A 17,808-nucleotide genomic window follows, 5' to 3' on the forward strand; every position below is an offset into this window, starting at 1 on the left:
TCCTTCTTTAATGAAAGAGTATGAATAAATATGAGCACAACTATACTGAACCCCATATTACTTCCTAAATTGCCCGTTGGGTATGAATGAGTTTGTTATAAGTGAAAGCAGTTAATATTACGGGTGGGACACGAATTAGAATTGATTAATAAAAATTGGGAAAAAAAAAAACAAATTAATGCATTTTAAATAAATCAACACTTTAATCGCGGTTTGCCTGCCAAACAACGCAGAACGTTTGTCAGGGCACGATTTCCAGGCACACCATTAATAGTGATGCACATGTCAGAGCTTGGCTAATAGATTTGAACTTTGGTGGATATTTAGAGAGTTTCAAGACGCTTCTAGAGACTCTTTTTAAATAAAGTGTCCAGCAAAAAGCGAGGGACTTTTTCTGGTGTTATTGTAGACTGTTTGAGACTGACATGAAAGCATTTATCGTTTACCCTTCTCAGTGAGGATCGCCGCCAAAGGCATCTCTCCTCTCCCGAAGCTCTTGCAGCTGCAGATGAAGCCAGAGAGGATCAGCTAAGTTCTGCTTGACCAGACAGATAATGAAACTCACGAAGTTGCCACTGCTGATCAGATCCTGCCTTACTGTCAGATGCTAATGTCTATTAAAGAGCGAATGTGGATGAAAACATGGAAAAAGTTCAAAGTAGCATTGCTCCTGTGATACACCTGACCCAAATCAGTGGCTCATTAACAGACCAGTGCAGAAGGTGACAAAAAGTTGTGGAGAACCTTTTCATTTGAATCAAGTGTGTTGTAGCAGGGAAACACTAAAACATGCAGGATGCAAGGCCGGATTATCCAATGGGCATTATGGGCACAGGCCCAGGGGCCCACGCCCACTTGGGGCCAATGTGGAAAAAACCAGCAGTTTGGACATGAAACAAAAAGTACATAAAAACCAGATAGTTACACCACAGTGTCTAGTCTATTGCTATTGGTACCGTTGGCTGAGAGTTGTTCGAAATGATCTTTTTACAGTATATCATACCCCCTTTTCACAATGTTGCGGTGGGGAAGGGGGCCCCTGGAACATTCTGGGTCCAGGGATCTGCGCACTTTTAATCCGGCCCTGGCGAGATGGTAGCCCTTGAGGACCGGAGTTGGAAACCCCTGACGCTGACTCTTAACTCAAAATGGCCCTCTACCTTTAGGTCTGTTTGGTTTTGGCCTGGGATATTTTCTCTTTCCTTTTACACTTTTCTGAATTGAAATGCAATTAAATGCATTTTAATCGAGTCCCACCTATACTCAGTATATATCAATGCAAATGCTGCATGTGGGTTGAACGTGAGATGTGGTGCAAAAGCACTTTGAATCGTCAACATGTGGCTAGAAAAGCACTATATGAGTGCAGTCCATTTACTTCAGTGGAACTACAGTAGAAGAGGGGATAAGATAATTGTTAAAATGCACACAACAGGACATAGCAGAGCTATTGCAATGATTTAATGACTTATACACAGACTCATGCACCAACAGTAGTAGATGTATGCTAATGCAGTCTCACCAGATGGTTTAAATTTTAACGACTTGCCGTAGTGTCTGCAGAGAGCTGCAGTGTTCTAGTTTCTGATCAGATCTGATGTTTCTATCATGAGCTGGTCATCGCAAGTCATATTATCTCCATAAAAAGGATCAAAGAGGTTATCTGAGTTGCAGCCTATTTAATTTGCACTTTGAGGCTGCGATGCAGCTACAGTCTGCACTAATGAGGCTTGGCTTGCCTCCAGCGCTGATCTGAAAGGACACAAATATGTGTTGTACATGAGGGAGGAAAAGACAAGATATAAAAAACAAATAGGAGAGATAAAGATGGCATTTTTATTCGAGAAAAGATAATGTAAGGTCTCCATAGAGTAAATCTTTTACTTTTGTTTTGACAGATTAAATACAAAGAAGATGGGATGAAGAGTCGCTCTCAGAGCATCTACAGTCAGATGCCAGAAACAGCTGAGATGGAGTTTGCTAAAAATGTTGCTGAGCTGCAGAGCGAGGTGAGAGAGATGCAGTAAAGACTGAAAAAAGTAAGATTAGCTCTGTTCAATATGAAAGTTTACAACACGTCTGATCCCGAATCAGCCCCGGTTGATTTGGTTTCTGGTCTTTGCAATATGTAAGGTTAATTTTACGTGTGGGGAACAATAATATGGAAAGAAAAGAACACACAACCTTTCTGAGCAGTGCAGAAATTCTTCCACCTGATTCATTTTGTTTATGTTATTAAATAATTTAACTTTATATTTTGGTCCGTGAATCTCCTCAGAGAAGAAAAACAACGTTTTTATTACTTCTAGATGAAGTACAAGAAGGGGATAAAAGAAGTGAGAAGCTCTTTGTATTCCACTCTGCCTGAAACTCTGGACACGCTGCACACCAAAGAGGCTTCTGAACTGCAGAGCGAGGTAAAAAAAATCTCTACAAGAAACTTCATTTATGCAGCACCTGCTATATGTTTCTTCACCAAAGTTTGTCACTTTCTGTAGATGGAGAATATAAGTGTGTTTGCTGGTTGCCTTGTTTTTATTATTTACATAATACTGTGTATACACAATGATGTTTATTGTCTTAGTTATATCTATTTTTATTGTTTTTCATCTTTCAGTACATCTTGGGCAGTTCTCTTCTTAAACATGGGGTACCTCAAGGCTCCATCCTAGGTCCCATCCTCTTTCATCATATTTACTTCCTCTGTGGTCTATTTTTAAACAATAGGATGTGTCGTTTCACTGTTACGCTGATGACATTCAGATTTATTTTCCTTTAACGTCTGCTGGATCCTGTGGTGTAGAAAGTTTGCAGAACTGTTTGACATTAAAACATGGATGGAACTAAACTTCCTCTGCATAAATAAGGATAAAACTGAAGTAATTACTTCTGGAAAAACCGACCTGCTGGTAGGATGCAGCAGTGCTGTCGGCTCTTTAGACTCTTTTAGCCCTTTTATTAAAAATCTTGGTGTCTTCTTTGATTTTGATTTTAAATTTGATAAGCAGGTCAGTGCAGTGGACCAGTCTAGTTTTTATCACTCAAGGCTTATCAGTAAAGTGAAGCCTTATATTCCTCATGGCGTCCTGTAAAGGGTTATTCCTGCTTTTATCTTCTCTAGAGTGGACTACTGTAAATCACTTTATACTGGGACTGACCAGTCTCTCCTCCGCCGCCTGCAGCTGGTCCAGAACTCCGCTGCCCGCCTCTTAATGGTGAAAAGACGGCGTGAACACATGACCCCTGTGATGCGTTCTCTTCACTGGCTGCCTGTCTCTTTTAGAATAGTTTTAAAGTTTTACTTTTGGCTTTTAAATGTCTGGATGATCTGGCACCTTCGTGCCTTTTTGAGCTTCTGCAGCATCATTGTCCCGTTAGAGCTCTTAGATCTGAAGACCAGATGCTCTTAGTGGTCCCTAGGACTGGACTTGTGACTCATGGAGACAGAGCCTTTTCTTGTCTCTACTGTCTTATTTTGTCTTTTGATCTATTTCATTGTCTTTCAAGCATTTTTTTTGTGCTATTAATGTTGGTTTATTTTATTTTACCTGTATAGCACTTTGGGTTATGTTGTGGTATGTGAAGGTGCTCTACAAATAAAGTTTTGATTGGTTGATTGATTGATTGAGGGTTGCGTCTTTTAAAGGTGCTAAATAGCATGTCTGCATGCAGTTAGTACGTCTACCATGATGAGTATGCAAAATGGGATGTTGGTTTACTATTTTGCATGTGTTGAGAGGAAAAAAAAAGATTAATTTTGTAATTGCAATGTGATCTGATAAACCTGAGAGCAATTTTTCTGATAGAAACTGTGTCTTTAGTTAACATTTTTCAAAAGGACGTACAGACAGTCTGCGTGCATATTTGTGCACATGACATGGCAACAAGGAGACATACAAACCAAGCAAAGAGATGCAGAAAACACATGTTTCACCATTGTGTGAATATATTTAGGATGAACATACAACAATAAAAACATATCGCTTATCCAACATTAACTGTTTAATTGTTTGATGGTTTCATTCACCAACATTCCAAATTTCAGGATTGAATTTTCTTTTTGCACCTTTTTTTCCAATTAGCCCTGCTACAAACCACGAAACGCACAAAACCCTTATTTAAATAGGGAGTCTGCAATATATTTGCACCTCCTGACTATTTATGCAATCAGTCTCCGCAAATCAGCTGGGATCTGAGGTTCAGCAATTCTAGATGGCTCACTCAAATTACCACTCGCATTTTGGGATCTGAGATCTGGCTCTGAATGTAATAACTGTTTTTTTTTTACATGTCCACATTTCTGATTCATCCCTGTTGTTTTACCTGTTTGCCTTCAGCTGAAGTACAAAGCAGACCTGAAGAAAAGTCTTTCCTCCAGTTATTTCCACCAGCTGCCCGAGACTTTGGAGACGGCTCATGCTAAAGAAGTGTCTGATCTGCTCAGTGAGGTATCAGGACAACCAATCAGAATTCACATGCACTCACGTCAACATTGTTTATTTATTGTCTGGCATCTCTGTCTTTTGTCAGGTAAAGTATAAAGAAGACGGTAAGAAGGAGATGAACATCAACCTGTACTCGCTGTTGCCGGAAACCATCGACACACAACATGCCAAAGAGGTGTCAGAGCTGCAGAGTGAGGTAAACAGCCAGGCCATTTCTGTGAAAACGTAAAGAGAACCCCACAACTAGCATCAAGCTCAGGTCACCCAAATATCCACTTGTTCAAATTCTCCTCCATGTTGTGCAGGTGAAGTACAGAGAAGGTCTGAAGCAGAAGATTCAGAGCAGTTTGTACCATCGGCTGCCGGAGACCACGGAGACACAGCTGGCCAAACAGCTGTCTGAGCTGCAGAGCGAGGTACGCTCACACACAGCAGAAGATCTAGAAGCGTCCTCTTGCTGTTGCCTGAGAACATGTTGTTATTAGTTATGTCACTTCTACATCTTTTAGCAAAACTTTTCTGTGTCTTGTTGGTTGAATTGTAGCGAATGATGGATGGTAAATAGAAGCTCTAATATCTGTGTAACGCAAACATCACTGATGCCAGAAGAACTACTGTGTGTTCGTTGTGATATTTTAGACCAAGTATAAGGAGGCCGGTAGGAAGGAAGTAAATACCTGCCTCTACTCTCTGCTGCCTCAAACCATTGAGACGCAACGAGCCAGAGAAGCTGCAGATCTGCTTAGTGAGGTAAAATACTCAAGTTTTATCACATTATGTATGAAGGATGTGCAGAATGTTTACCAGCGAGGAGAACAAGACACTTTTCTCTGAGTCTATACTGTCTGCAGTTCAAAGCCACTGCTCCCAGTTTGCCTTTATGTTAGACTGGCATGAAGTAAAAACAGGAGGGATGATGCTTTTTTTTGCAAAACAACAGTTTGACTTTAGATTTGCTGAAAGCTGAAGCATTTTTTTTCATCTTTACAGATTAAATACAAGGAAAGTGGGAAGAAGGAGATGTCCAGCTCTCTGTTTTCCACTTTACCCGACACTTTAGAAACCAGCTTTGCCAGAGAGATGACCGACATGCAGAGCGAGGTAACTAACAGCTAGAAGTCCAGGAAAGCAGAACCTACGGCCGGGACGACTTCATTAATTGTCCCAGATAAAAAATATTCTGAGTTTTAAAAACTTATACCAGTAGATTGTTCAGATATCTGAATTTATTTTCTGCTTTTCTGGATCTTTTGTACAAATTAACAATGTTAATAATGAGGATAATTTTTTATGACTGGATACACTCTCATACTTTATGTGCTGATTTACTGTAAGACACACTTTTTTCTAAACTACATCCATGATTCAGCTCTTATTCCTCAGTGGTTTAAACAATTGTTTTACAGAAACTGTGTGATTTTTATGATCCTTAAAGATGAACTGCAGAAATTATGGGAAGACTTTATGCTTCTGTAAAGTAAAATATCAACTTTTATATGTGATTTCTCTTTCTGACAACATGAAGCATTATGAAAAGCTGCGTACGGTGGCCAACGGGTGCAAACGCACTTCATATAGAAACAGCTGCATTTAGGAATAGATATGCAAGCAGGAAACGCTGCATGTATAGAAAAGCGCTGCAAATCCAAAATCGTAATGCAAAAGAAGAAAAACGCGCTGCGAATAAAGAAACGAACTAGACTATATGGTGGTAACTCCACTTGAAGTAGTTGTTCTCCTGCGCACAAACTTCCTCCATTCCTCCAGTGTCCCCTCCGTTTGTCTCTCTTGGAGCGTTTTCTTTTTGCAGCTGTTTTTCTTCATGCAGCGCTTTTCTGTATTCGCAGCTTGTTTGCAGCATGTTTTCCTTGTTTTGCATTACGTTTTTGGATTTGCAGCTCTCTTCTATACATGCAGCATTTGCTGCTTGCATATTTATTCTTGAATGCAGCTGTTTTTCTATATGAAGCGCGTTTGCACCCGCCGGCCTCCGTAGATGCGAGTAATACGGCCTTCCAGTAGAGAGGTTCTCCTCAGCCCCGAGTGTGACTAACTATCCTAATGTTTGCTTCCTGGACACGTCATTATTTTAGCTATAATCCTGAATGGATATAAATATTTTACTGCAGGCTTCATGAACAGATTTATTGTGAACTTCCTTCAAAAAGCTTTTGTACCGACTGCCACAGAAAGTTTTAATCTGGGGGTTATAGTTCCAACCAAGAATCTATTTTTTAAAGTGGAACTATTATGCGCATTTCAGGCTAATTTATTTTTATTTCTGAGACCAGAATGACTGGGATTGATCGAGTTATTGTCACAAATCGCTTTATTTACTTCAGACTGACCCTCTCATAATACCATAACAGGACCCTTTTAACATTTTCTGCTTACCAGTATATAAGGATACATTCCATTCAAAGCAAACAGACACTGGAACCGTATATGTTCAGACTTTGTATCGTATCGTCTACGACATGATCACTGGACACCCAGCTTGTGCTGGAAGGCTGCCTGCCCTCCTGCCTCACGGCAGAGAGCCGTATGTTTTCTTTTTGAGTCGGCTGGGAATCGAGTCGTACCTGTCAAGATTCAAGATTCAATCTATTTATTATCCTCAATGGGAAACTTGATTTACAGACAGGTTCTTCAAAAATCACCCAATAAATCCAGTCACTCACAACAACCATAATGTAAGCGACTTAAAAACCATTTGAAAATAATTAAAAATTTAAATAAAAGAAAAGGGGATAAAAACACTACGAGAGAAAGTTAAAAAAAAACACATAAAACACATAAAAGGGAGTAAAATGATCTGAGCCTATTTAAAAACATTACAGCACAAGGAACAGAGGATTTTTTTAGCCCGTCAGTCCTCAGTCTTGGGGTTGTAAATCTGAGGCCAATCTGTCGTCTTCTCTTGAACGTTATGACAACTTACTGCTGCACAAATGGCGAAACATACGCTGCGTTTCACACTAATCAGATCATATTTCAGGAAAACTGAACTTTTTTCATGCAGTCACTTGCGGTAGTAACCATGCCAACCCTGCCGTGCTTGCCTACCAAGATGGTGCCGTACACACACACACACACACACACACACAGTCCCGTGGTTTTGTAACATAGCAGGAAAGCCTACATACTTATGTAGAAGCTACTATGTCACTTTTACTTCTTTAGACTTGTGATTGTTTTTGTTTGGAACTGTGTTTGTGATCTCAACATTAACTTTATGATTAGAAAGCTGCCAAAAATTAGCCCGATCAAATCAAACTTTATTTATATGGCACTTTTCATACAGGTGCATTTCAAAGTGCGTAACAACATAAAAACAATTCACACTTACGCAACCACACACACAGCCTAAACACACAACCCCACCCTTTGACCCTCTATACCAAAATAAAAAACTACCTTCAGGATTCTCTGTGTCTGGCTTGACTCTGCACAATATCAGACTACTGAGGAAGTGAACGCGAGTAGGCCAAACAGGCAAGTGCTCTGGGAGTACTGTAGTACCAGAATATACAATGTTGTTATCCAGAATCTATATGAACTCTGTATATCCTACACCGAAAACACAGTGAGATATCCATACAGGATGTTTTTGTGAATATATGAAAACTATGGTGCAACTTTAGATCATTTCATTTCTTACACTTTTACTTTAATCATTGGACAAATAAAAAATAACAACAAATGTTATTTTAATTATTTATTATTTTAACTTTTTTAAACTTTTTCTTCACTGTATTTTTTTCTTCTGGATACCGCTGTGGGAATTTTGAAGTTTGTTGGTTTTGTACTGGCTCTTGCATTTCCCTCGGTATCCATCTCGCCGAAAGCTCCTGGCCTTTAGTAGCGCTGGCATGTACTTTCACCTGCTAGTTAAAACATGAATAATCAGAAAACATTTCTAAAAGTTTATAAACCAAGATCCAGTTCTAAGCAACAGATTTCCTGAGAAACCCAGAAGTTCAGCGTCGTCTACAAATCTGTAAATATTGAAACCTTTTCAGTGTGAAGATGATAGATGATCCGATCCGCTAGTCTTTACAGTTTAACCATGAAGTTATTTCTACAGTAAAAAATTAGCACCAAACCATTAAGATGTCCTGGCAGAGTAAGCAGAAGAGTGTGAACACACACCTTTCCAGTTCTGTCTGTTTGTCCACTGCTTATATAAGACAGAGAAAATAGCCATGTTTGAACTGGTTTATCCATCTATTCAGACAGTATGACGTTACCTTTTTAGCCCCATACGGTTCTTTTGGCTTCACCTCGGTTCTGTTTTAAGCTTCATCATCCGTCTGTAACAGAATGAAAGAAGGGTGGCTGTAAAGGAGATAAATGCACATTAAACTAACATTTAATTAGCTGTGTGAGATTCAGCCAAATAGCTCGAATCCTGCTCTGTTCCTTGCATATTTTGGAAGGAGATCAAAGAAACATGAGCTTTGAAAAATGCTGGAGGGATCCAGGATGTGTGTCAGCTGAGAGCCGAAGGCTCCTCAAAATAGCTGGAAATGAAGTAAGAATGTTTTGTTTGCCTATAAATACTCACCTTCCTAAATACCCAACGCTATCTGTTGTTTACACTGTAGACAAACATCAGAGGCCAGATTAGCATCAGAAACAGGAAGAAAGAAGTACCGCAGGCTCTTGGAGATCTGCGATGGAGTATGTGCCGTTCTGTGCCACAAAAAGATGGAGAGCTTGATTTGTATTTCACCTTTAATTATTGTACAATGAACAGAACGTACTGGTCTTCCTGTGGACCCAAAAGCTTTAGCAGAGCCCGAACACTGCTGGGAGCTGGAAGATTTATTTGTTTATTGTCAAGAGATAGTGGAGATGAGGACCTAAATGCAGACAGGAGGCAGGATGCAGGTTACAGGGAACTCTTCCAAAGATTCCTAACACAAAGAGACTGACACAGCAAAGTGAAACTGAAACAAAGTGGTATATGTGCAGAGGAAACGCAACAACACAAGGAAGGGATAAGCTAAATGAAACCTGATGAATAAACAAACAGGAAACAAATCAAGACTGAAAACGTAAAGAAACTACAAAATAAAACAGGAAACCAGAACCAAGAACTAAACAAAAACTTCAAACCATGATATTTATTGCTCATATTTATTCCTGCATGTTTCCATCTCTTCTAGAACAAGTACAAAGAGAGCGGTCGGAGGAACCTTGCTCAGAGTTTTTACTCCCAGCTTCCAGAAACTGCAGAGACTCAGTTTGCTAAAACAGTTTCTGAGCTGCAGAGTGAGGTGAGGAAGAGGATGCTTCTACCTGCTTCGACTGGAAAATACAGCACAGACACATCATCTGATAGTCATTTCCAGCCAGATACATGTGTAAAAAACACAGAAGCGGAAATGTCTTTTTTTTTGTTTGTTTGTTTGTTTTAATTTTAATTTAAAATTTTTATTTTTATTTTTATTTTTATTTTTATTTATTTATTTATTTATTTATTTTTATTCTTTTTATTTTTATTATTATTTTATAAGTAAAAAGAATAAAAAGAGAAAAAAGTGGAAATGTCTTTATTTATTTATTTTATTTTATTTTTATTTTTATTCTTTTTTTTCTTTTTTTTTTTTAAGTAAAAAGAACAAAAAGAGAAAAAGAAGAAGTGGAAATGTCTCTTCAGCACACAGAGGGCAGATCCTGAGTTAGTCATCAGTTATGCAGATGACAAACTGCTCTATTTCACTATGAATCACTTACCTTCATGTGTGCAGTGAGCTTAAATCCATGGATACTTTTCTTTTGCTTTGTGTTCAGATGAAGTATAGAGCAGGAAAGAAGGAAGTGGTGAGCTCTCTGTACTCCTCGCTGCCCGAGACTCTGGAAACACAACATGCTAAAGAGGCATCCCAGCTGCAGAGCCAGGTGATTATTCACACTCTAAAGCAGCCCTTGCGTTTATATTATCCTCCACAGGATCAATTGTTTCTGTGTTTGCTGTTATAGTCCTCTTAGATGCAGCTTTCTGTTTATTTGACACTGCTTTAATGTGTCTGTGTTTTGTCTGAATGAGTCCTCTGGTGCTCATATTACATCTTCATTGTCAGTGTATTTAAAAACTCAAGTAAGATGCTGATCTGAGTCCTTCAGCATGTTTCATAGAGCTTATACCATGCAGCATGCAGCATACCTGGTACAACCAGCACAGAGCTGTTCTCTCTGAAACTCCCAACATAACTTTAAACCTAATTGTGATTATTTAAAAGGCCAGAGTCAGAGACTGCATGGTTTATGCTTTGCTACAAATGTTTGCCGAAGTCTTTCTCTCTTGAGAATTGGACCATTTCTCTCACTGCTTCCTCTTTTGGACATGATGACCAACATGGTCCCTAAATGTCATGAAAATAGCTCATTGAGAAGTTTTATTTTTTTTATCTTAGAAAACAATAAATCAATAAACCATTTAGTCACCTACTCTGGTATCATCTACCATGGAGAATAGTTATTTAACAGGTTTTATTGGGAGTTTTTCATAGTTATTTGCTTGAAAAAGTCGAGACTTAAAGGTTATGTAGATGAGGAGCAGTCACATTTTAGAGCACAGTACTACTAAAACACTAAAACACATTACACATCAAATCTCTCCTTTAGACAAAATATTTCCATGGAGGAGATCCATCTCTAAGTACACTAAGACATGATTGAAGCTTCTTCCATCCTCCACGAGAGGCAAGAACTCGGTTCTTGTTCTCGAGGCTGTAAGAACAAGAAAAAACTTCTTTTTCGTCAGGTCCATCCATCCTCCAGGAGAAGCAGGTCTGCAGCGGGGAGGGATCATTGCGGGGGGAGATGTCTGCTTTTATGTGCCCAGTTGTTACCTCCACCAGGTTATGTTTTTACCGGCATTTTTTTGCTCAAGATAACTTAAAAGGTTACGGACGGATTTTATAAAAATTTCAAGAGTTGTTGGAAATGTAAAAAAATGAAGAACTGATTAAATTCTGGAGGTGATCCGGATCACCGTTTGGATCCAGGAATGTTTTAAAAGGATTCTTTATGATTGTGCTTGGCGGAGGTTTCCGCTCTCCGAGGGATTTTCTAGTTTTATATTTAACGAGCAACTTCGTCCGTGGCAGGGCGGGTCGTGCATGTGGCAGGGTGGGTCGTGCACGTGGCAGGGTGGGTCGTGCACGTGGCTGGGTCCGAGTGTTTTAATGCCACATGTAAAAATGTTCCTACTTTCTCACCACCTCGATCAGCTTTTTTATCAAAACAATCCGTTTTACCTGCAACGGTAAAAACGCAGAAGCAGCAACTCCGCTTCGTGCTTTCTCCGCGTTAACCACGCCCACCTCAAATGTCCGACCAATCACACGATACTTCTCGGTGCCCTCCAAGAAAAAAGTTCTGCCAGCCCGATGTGTCGAGAACTGTCCTCAAACACTTCCGCGAGAACAAAATGACGTCATTTTCTTCTCAGAGCCTCGAGAACAAGAAAAAACTTCTTGCTTCTCGCTTCGTAACAAGCTGAAGGCTAAGTAAAGCCAATGTGTGATAAAAGCAGGAATATTTACTCCTGTATTTATTCCCTGGAAGAAGGAGAAGCTGGGAAACGAGACAGAGGAGAAGACAGAATTCTGTTCTGCCGCTCAGGATGACTGCACTGTGAGGACACACAGTCTTTTATAATTAACCACTGAGGGAATCTCTAATAATCTTCATCAGTGTCTTCAGGTCGGTTTCAGATGCTCATGTGCCTCCAGTCGCTGTTCACAGATGTGATGAGAGTCTCGGTTCTCTGGAGAAACCTGTGACTGTGAGGAGGCAGGTGTTTGGTCACTGCGGTTCATGCAGTAATGAACCGTTCAGGAGTATTTGGAATTAAATGAAGCTGCCTTGTGGACCGTTTGATTATCTGTTTTAACTCATAAGAACAAAACTCAATGGAACCTCATCGACAGGCCAGGATCTGAGCTTAAATGGATCCAGTTTAAAGCGAAGGAGACAGTAAATGAAAGGAAAGAAGTTTAGCCTTGAAATCCTTCAGTTTTTTTCTCTAACCTGGTGGTCAGGCTGTAACCAGTTTGATAAGCTTTAATATCGCTGGTTTCAGCTGAAGTACAAGCAGAGTCTGAAGAGAGATGCCTCCAGTCTTTACCACCAGATGCCGGAAACCATTGACACCCAGTTTGTCCGGCAGCAGACGGAGATGATCAGCGAGGTACGACGTTTTCCTGTTGTCCATCCTCATCAGCTCTGGTCTGTTCACCAGTTTTATTTCTGATCCTCTGGCTGTGTTTCCTTTCACAAGGTCAAGTATAAAGAAGATGGGAAGAAAGAGATGGGCGTCAACCTGTACTCTGTGCTGCCGGACACCCTGGACACCCAGCACGCCAAAGAGCTGAGAGAGATGCAGAGCGAGGTGGGTGGACTGAATGTTCCCGTCAGATTCACCACATCTCATAGGTTAACTTTCTCATCTTAGAGGTTTGTTGCAAGATAAGAAATTTCCCAGCTTGGTTTCCATCTCATCTCCCTACGTAAGTGATGGCTTTGCTTTTTTCTTCTTCTTCAGACGGTGCTGTTTGTAATCATAAACTTTTTCTAACAAATATTTTTTCTGTGCTGTCTCCATTTATCTTCATGTTGATCTACAGGATCAGCCTCTACAATCATGTCATGTATGTTTCTAACCCCAATAACTAAATGCTAAACACACACCTGATGTTAAAACTCTAGTTTTTTATGAGTTATACCGGTATGTTGTGCTGATATGTATTCATCCCCTTTCATCAAAGAAAAGGCTGAATTTACAACAGTCACTTAAATAACTGGAGACTTAAAAAAGGAACAATAGCTAAAAATGTGCAAAAATATAAGTTAGTAATATAATAAAACAATAGATAGTAAAAAAAAAAAAAAAAAAAAAAAAAGAAAAAAAATGGCAGGTTGGGCTTTCACCATACCGTAGCCATTTAATACGGTGATTATGTGTGTGGTGTCCTCACGTGGCGGCGTGGCCGGTCAAACGCCACTTAGCGAAGTGCTACACCTAGCATCGCTATAAATGCTAGTCTTGACTGAAAGTGCAGTCTGCTACCAACTAGACAGTCGGCGGGTCGGTTCCAGGCTTACCCTGCAAGATACAGCTGTGCTCATATCTATTCATCCCCTTTCATTAAAGAAAAGGCTGAATTTACAACAATCACTCAAATAACTGGAGACTTAAAAAGGAACAATAACTAAAAATTAGCAAAAATACAATTTAGTAATATAAGACACTGTTTTTTCATTTAATTGAGTTGAAGAAAGAAAAAACAAACAAACAAACAAATGTGTCCTGGACAAATGAGAGCACTTTTCTGTTGAACAGTGGGACAAAATACCTGTCAACAGGTGCAGAAGTCTGACTGAGAGGAACAGAAAACACCTGAGTGGAAACATTGAAGGATTGTTCAACTAAATATTAGTTTATGAGTGATGTAATATGTAATACATTATCTCATTTGTTTGCTTTTTAAAAAAAATATTTCTATTGAACCAGAACTAGAAAATAATGTCAAGATTTTCATAAGATTTTTATTTATTATTACTTTAGTCAATTTCAGTTTATTTTACAGGCAGCTGTTTTTTTTCCTTCTTTAATGAAAGGGGATGAATAAATATGAGCACAACTGTACCACATCTTTATCATCAGAATGGGGATTCATAAACCCACTTCCTGCAGACAACTCAGTAAAATAAACACACAGCTAAAGGAAAATAAAATCACGTGATAATAATTTTCTATTACAAATCAGGCTTGCAGGATCTCATTTTTGCACAAATCCAGGTTTTAATTAGCAGATCTGATGTCAGTAGTGTGATTTTATTTCTGCAGGTACAATCCGTCTCCTCTCTCTCTGCTTACTGCTCTCCCTTTCCTCGGCACATGTTTCAGATTTTATTCAAACAAAACAAAAGTTAACCAGGGAACAACTGTGGTCGGCACAGATAAAGGATTTGCATTTCATACAAAGATTTATTTTCCTCATTAAAAGAAACATGACTGTTGTGTCTTTTAGGCCAAATACAGGGAGGCCAGTAGGAAGCAGACATCAGCGTCTCTGTACCACCGACTGCCTGAAACTCTGGAGACACAGCACGCCAAAGAGGCCTCACAGCTGCAGAGTCAGGTATACATGATGTTTCCAGCTTGTTTTACTGCATACTGTCTATGTCTATGTCTATGTCTATGTCTATGTCATGCTCTGGAAACACAGTCATGCTGAACAGTACTGAGACCCTCCTGTTAAAGCAATAACTACTAAATAACTCCTGAAAAGTAATAATAAAGTAAATTTTTCTAAATTATAAAACATCAGTGCTTTTGAACTGTGGTTGAAAAAAGAATTTAAAAAAACTATTTCTACCACTTTGCTGATGAGCAGTGGTACAGAACACCTGCCAACAGGTGCAGAAGGCTGAGAGTTACAGAAAACACATGACTGCAGTGAACGCATCAACAGCTTGTTCAGCTAAACATTAGTGTTCAGGTCCATCCTGATTATTATTTTTTGCTAATTCAAACAAATAAATTTAAAGTTAGGACTTTCACATTTTTGTCCGTTTCATCTTATTCCAGTGACAGCTGTATTTCTTTCCTTGTTTAATGGGAGGGTTCCAGTACACTGGAGCACAACTGGGTACAGTTCCAGCAGAGATCTCCTGCCTTTCTCAAAGTCTTCATTGCGATTAGGAAACCAGCTGCTTTTCCACAGTATTGTACTCATTGCACTCTAGTATTTTATTTTGAAAGTCCAGTCGACGCTAACCAGCCACAGCTTGATGTTTCTTCACCAGCAGGTTTTCCAGATAACTGTTGTGTTGCTCCTCACATCCATTCAGCTTCCTCCTCACCCAGTCTAACCAGTCTGACACCTCGTGGACTCTTCGCCTCACTGTGTACGACTGCAGCTGGGACAGTTATCTTTCTGCTGGTCTTCAGCCTTAGATTTAACATAGACTAGTTCTGCACCTGTATCAGGTTCTAGTTGGACTGACCTTCCAGCTCACAGAGCAGAACAGGGGCAACAGCCTCAGTGGAGATGCAGCTGAACGACCACAGCAGCAACCTGAACAGCCTGCATGTAGGAACATATCACACCGTCTGATTCAGAAAGGCTCAAAACATTTCATTTTGATTTAGTAAACATGCAGCGCAATTTCATTGATAACGCACTTTAAAAACAACAGCGTTGAACAAAGTGCCACATTGTGGGGGTTGAAACTAAAAACCATAGACCGTATAAGAAGGATTGACGGAGTCTCTGGCGGTTAAAAGTGAAGCCTATGTGGAAGTGCATAAAACTGCAGTTTCCCCTTCATCCACTGGGGGCTCCAAAACAGAGCAGAAATCCCCATAGATTCCCATGTTAAAAAGACCAACTTCACAGCAGAAATAAACATGTTTACAGCCTGGTTCAAAAATCCATTTTAGGTTTAATAGGTCAGGTTTACCTTCATGACAACTGTGGGGGGAGTGATTTTTTTTTCTTTTATCCGTTTAAAAGTAATTTAATCTCAAAGTTGGGCATATTTAGGGGCATATTTGATTGACAGGTACCCGATCTCCCATTTCAAGTCAGAAGAACGTAGAACAACCACGGTTTTTAGCCAGTTAACAACGTGACTTAGCTTTAGCTCGCTTACCTCCGTTAGCTGGTTAGCTGCTGTTAGCTCCAGGTTAGCTTGGTTAGCTCTTAGCTACAGAAAGCTCGGAGTTTGCTCGACATCCACCATGACGCTCACAGCTCCCCTCTCACAGCCCCCCTCTTAGCTCCACCTCTTTGCCCATATTTGTATTTTCCAGGTGAGGTGACACACATGCCCCTCTCAAGATGGCGATGGTAGGAACCACCTACCAAGCTTCAATTCAGCTCTTCAGAAACCTACGGGTGACGTCATGGAGGCTCCGTCCATCTTTTATATACAGTCTATGCTAAAAACAAAAGACAATTAAAATGTAAAATACTACAACTAAAAATAAAACAATTACAATCAACTAAAAGACAATCAAAATAAAATCAGATTAAAATGTGAACTTATCATAAAAAGCCAGCGTAAACAAATGGGTTTTCAGCAAAGATTTAAAAGCAGATAAAGAGGAGGTCTGTCTAATGTATAGAGGCAGCTCATTCCATAGTTTAGTTGCTACCACCGCAAAGGCCCGGTCCCCTCTGAGCTTCTGTTTAGGCCTTGGTACATCACAAAAGCATAAAAGACCTAAATTACAGAATATTAACTCAAATTGTTTCCTAATTCCATGTGCATTTACCACATTTCAGAAGCTGAAAGATGATTTTGTTCATTTTAAACTTCTTTTCCCTTCACATGTTGTAGGATATGTCACTGTTGAAGCGAGCCAACAGTAATGAATAAAACAAATAAACATGTATGTACATGTATTTCCATCCTGTACTCGCATCCTGCCTGCTTTTTCATTTTAAAGTCATATAATCTGGAATGACTAGAACTGCTGTTCTCATACATTGTAGCTTGGAGCTGCTTCCAGCTGACTTTTCCTCGTTTTGCTTTGTGTCCTAGCTCTTGTATAAAGAAGCTGGTATGAAGGAGCTGTCGTGCCCAGTTTACCACCAGTTACCTGAAACTCTGGAGATCCAGTTTGCTCGAGAGGTTGGCGACTTGCAGAGCCAGGTAGGAGTTTTTCTCTCATTTGACTTTATTTATTCATTTTATTTGTGTGCATCATCGTTGATAATTAAACTGTTTAACATCCTTGAAGGTTTCTGTGTCACAGTTTTATTAGTTTGTAGCTCCGTGTCACTGTGTGCTTATTTTTCCTCTTGACCCTGAGTGACATGAGATCTTAATCTGAGAAACCATCTGCAGCCACCAAATTACACCAACTTCAGGTATTCTTAAACCAGGGGTACCTGCAGTCCTGCAGGTTTTCCATGTGTCCCTGCTCCAACACACCTGATGCAAATAAACAGATCCAGCAGCCTATGAAGTTCTGCACAATGACTCAGTAATTTGAGTCAGGTTTGTTGGAGCAGGAATACATGGAAAACCTGGAGGATTTTGGCCTTTTAGGACATTAGTGACTTAAACAGACTTTTTTAAATTTAATTTTTATCTTATTGATTTCCTTCTTTTTTGATTAACTCACTTTTATTTGTGAATTTTTTTTATTTTATTTGTTCTTATTGATTTATTCTTAATCAAAATTTTAATTGTTATTTAATCTATTTACATCTTTTTCTTTTACCAATTTTGTCCTCAATTTTTACCGTATTTATTTTGCTTCTATAAGTAAACAAATTCAGGTGGTAATGGGTTCATGGAGATTCACTGCCAGTTCTAAATCAGCATCTTTACT

General features: G+C 39.4%; 2 protein-coding genes across 2 annotated transcripts in view; both read left to right on the forward strand.

Annotated features, from left to right (window-relative positions):
- The window catches only part of nebl (nebulette), a gene marked incomplete at both ends in the record, with an annotated part of 173,050 nt that overhangs the window by 89,478 nt on the left and 65,764 nt on the right, over positions 1–17,808 (forward strand). The gene's annotated exons all lie outside the window — the stretch shown is intronic.
- Positions 1–17,808, forward strand: part of LOC306771105 (uncharacterized protein) — a gene marked incomplete at both ends in the record, with an annotated part of 91,377 nt that overhangs the window by 20,651 nt on the left and 52,918 nt on the right. Inside the window, 11 exons of the mRNA XM_079260168.1 lie at positions 4,338–4,448; positions 4,531–4,641; positions 4,751–4,861; positions 5,085–5,195; positions 5,436–5,546; positions 9,617–9,727; positions 10,245–10,352; positions 12,541–12,648; positions 12,739–12,849; positions 14,492–14,602; positions 17,013–17,123. Coding sequence (XP_079116294.1) covers positions 4,338–4,448; positions 4,531–4,641; positions 4,751–4,861; positions 5,085–5,195; positions 5,436–5,546; positions 9,617–9,727; positions 10,245–10,352; positions 12,541–12,648; positions 12,739–12,849; positions 14,492–14,602; positions 17,013–17,123 — 1,215 coding nt within the window. The remainder of the gene's footprint in view (positions 1–4,337; positions 4,449–4,530; positions 4,642–4,750; positions 4,862–5,084; positions 5,196–5,435; positions 5,547–9,616; positions 9,728–10,244; positions 10,353–12,540; positions 12,649–12,738; positions 12,850–14,491; positions 14,603–17,012; positions 17,124–17,808) is intronic.

The sequence above is a fragment of the Telmatherina bonti genome (genome assembly GCF_933228915.1).
Source record: "Telmatherina bonti genome assembly, chromosome: 20".
Lineage (NCBI taxonomy): Eukaryota > Metazoa > Chordata > Actinopteri > Atheriniformes > Telmatherinidae > Telmatherina > Telmatherina bonti.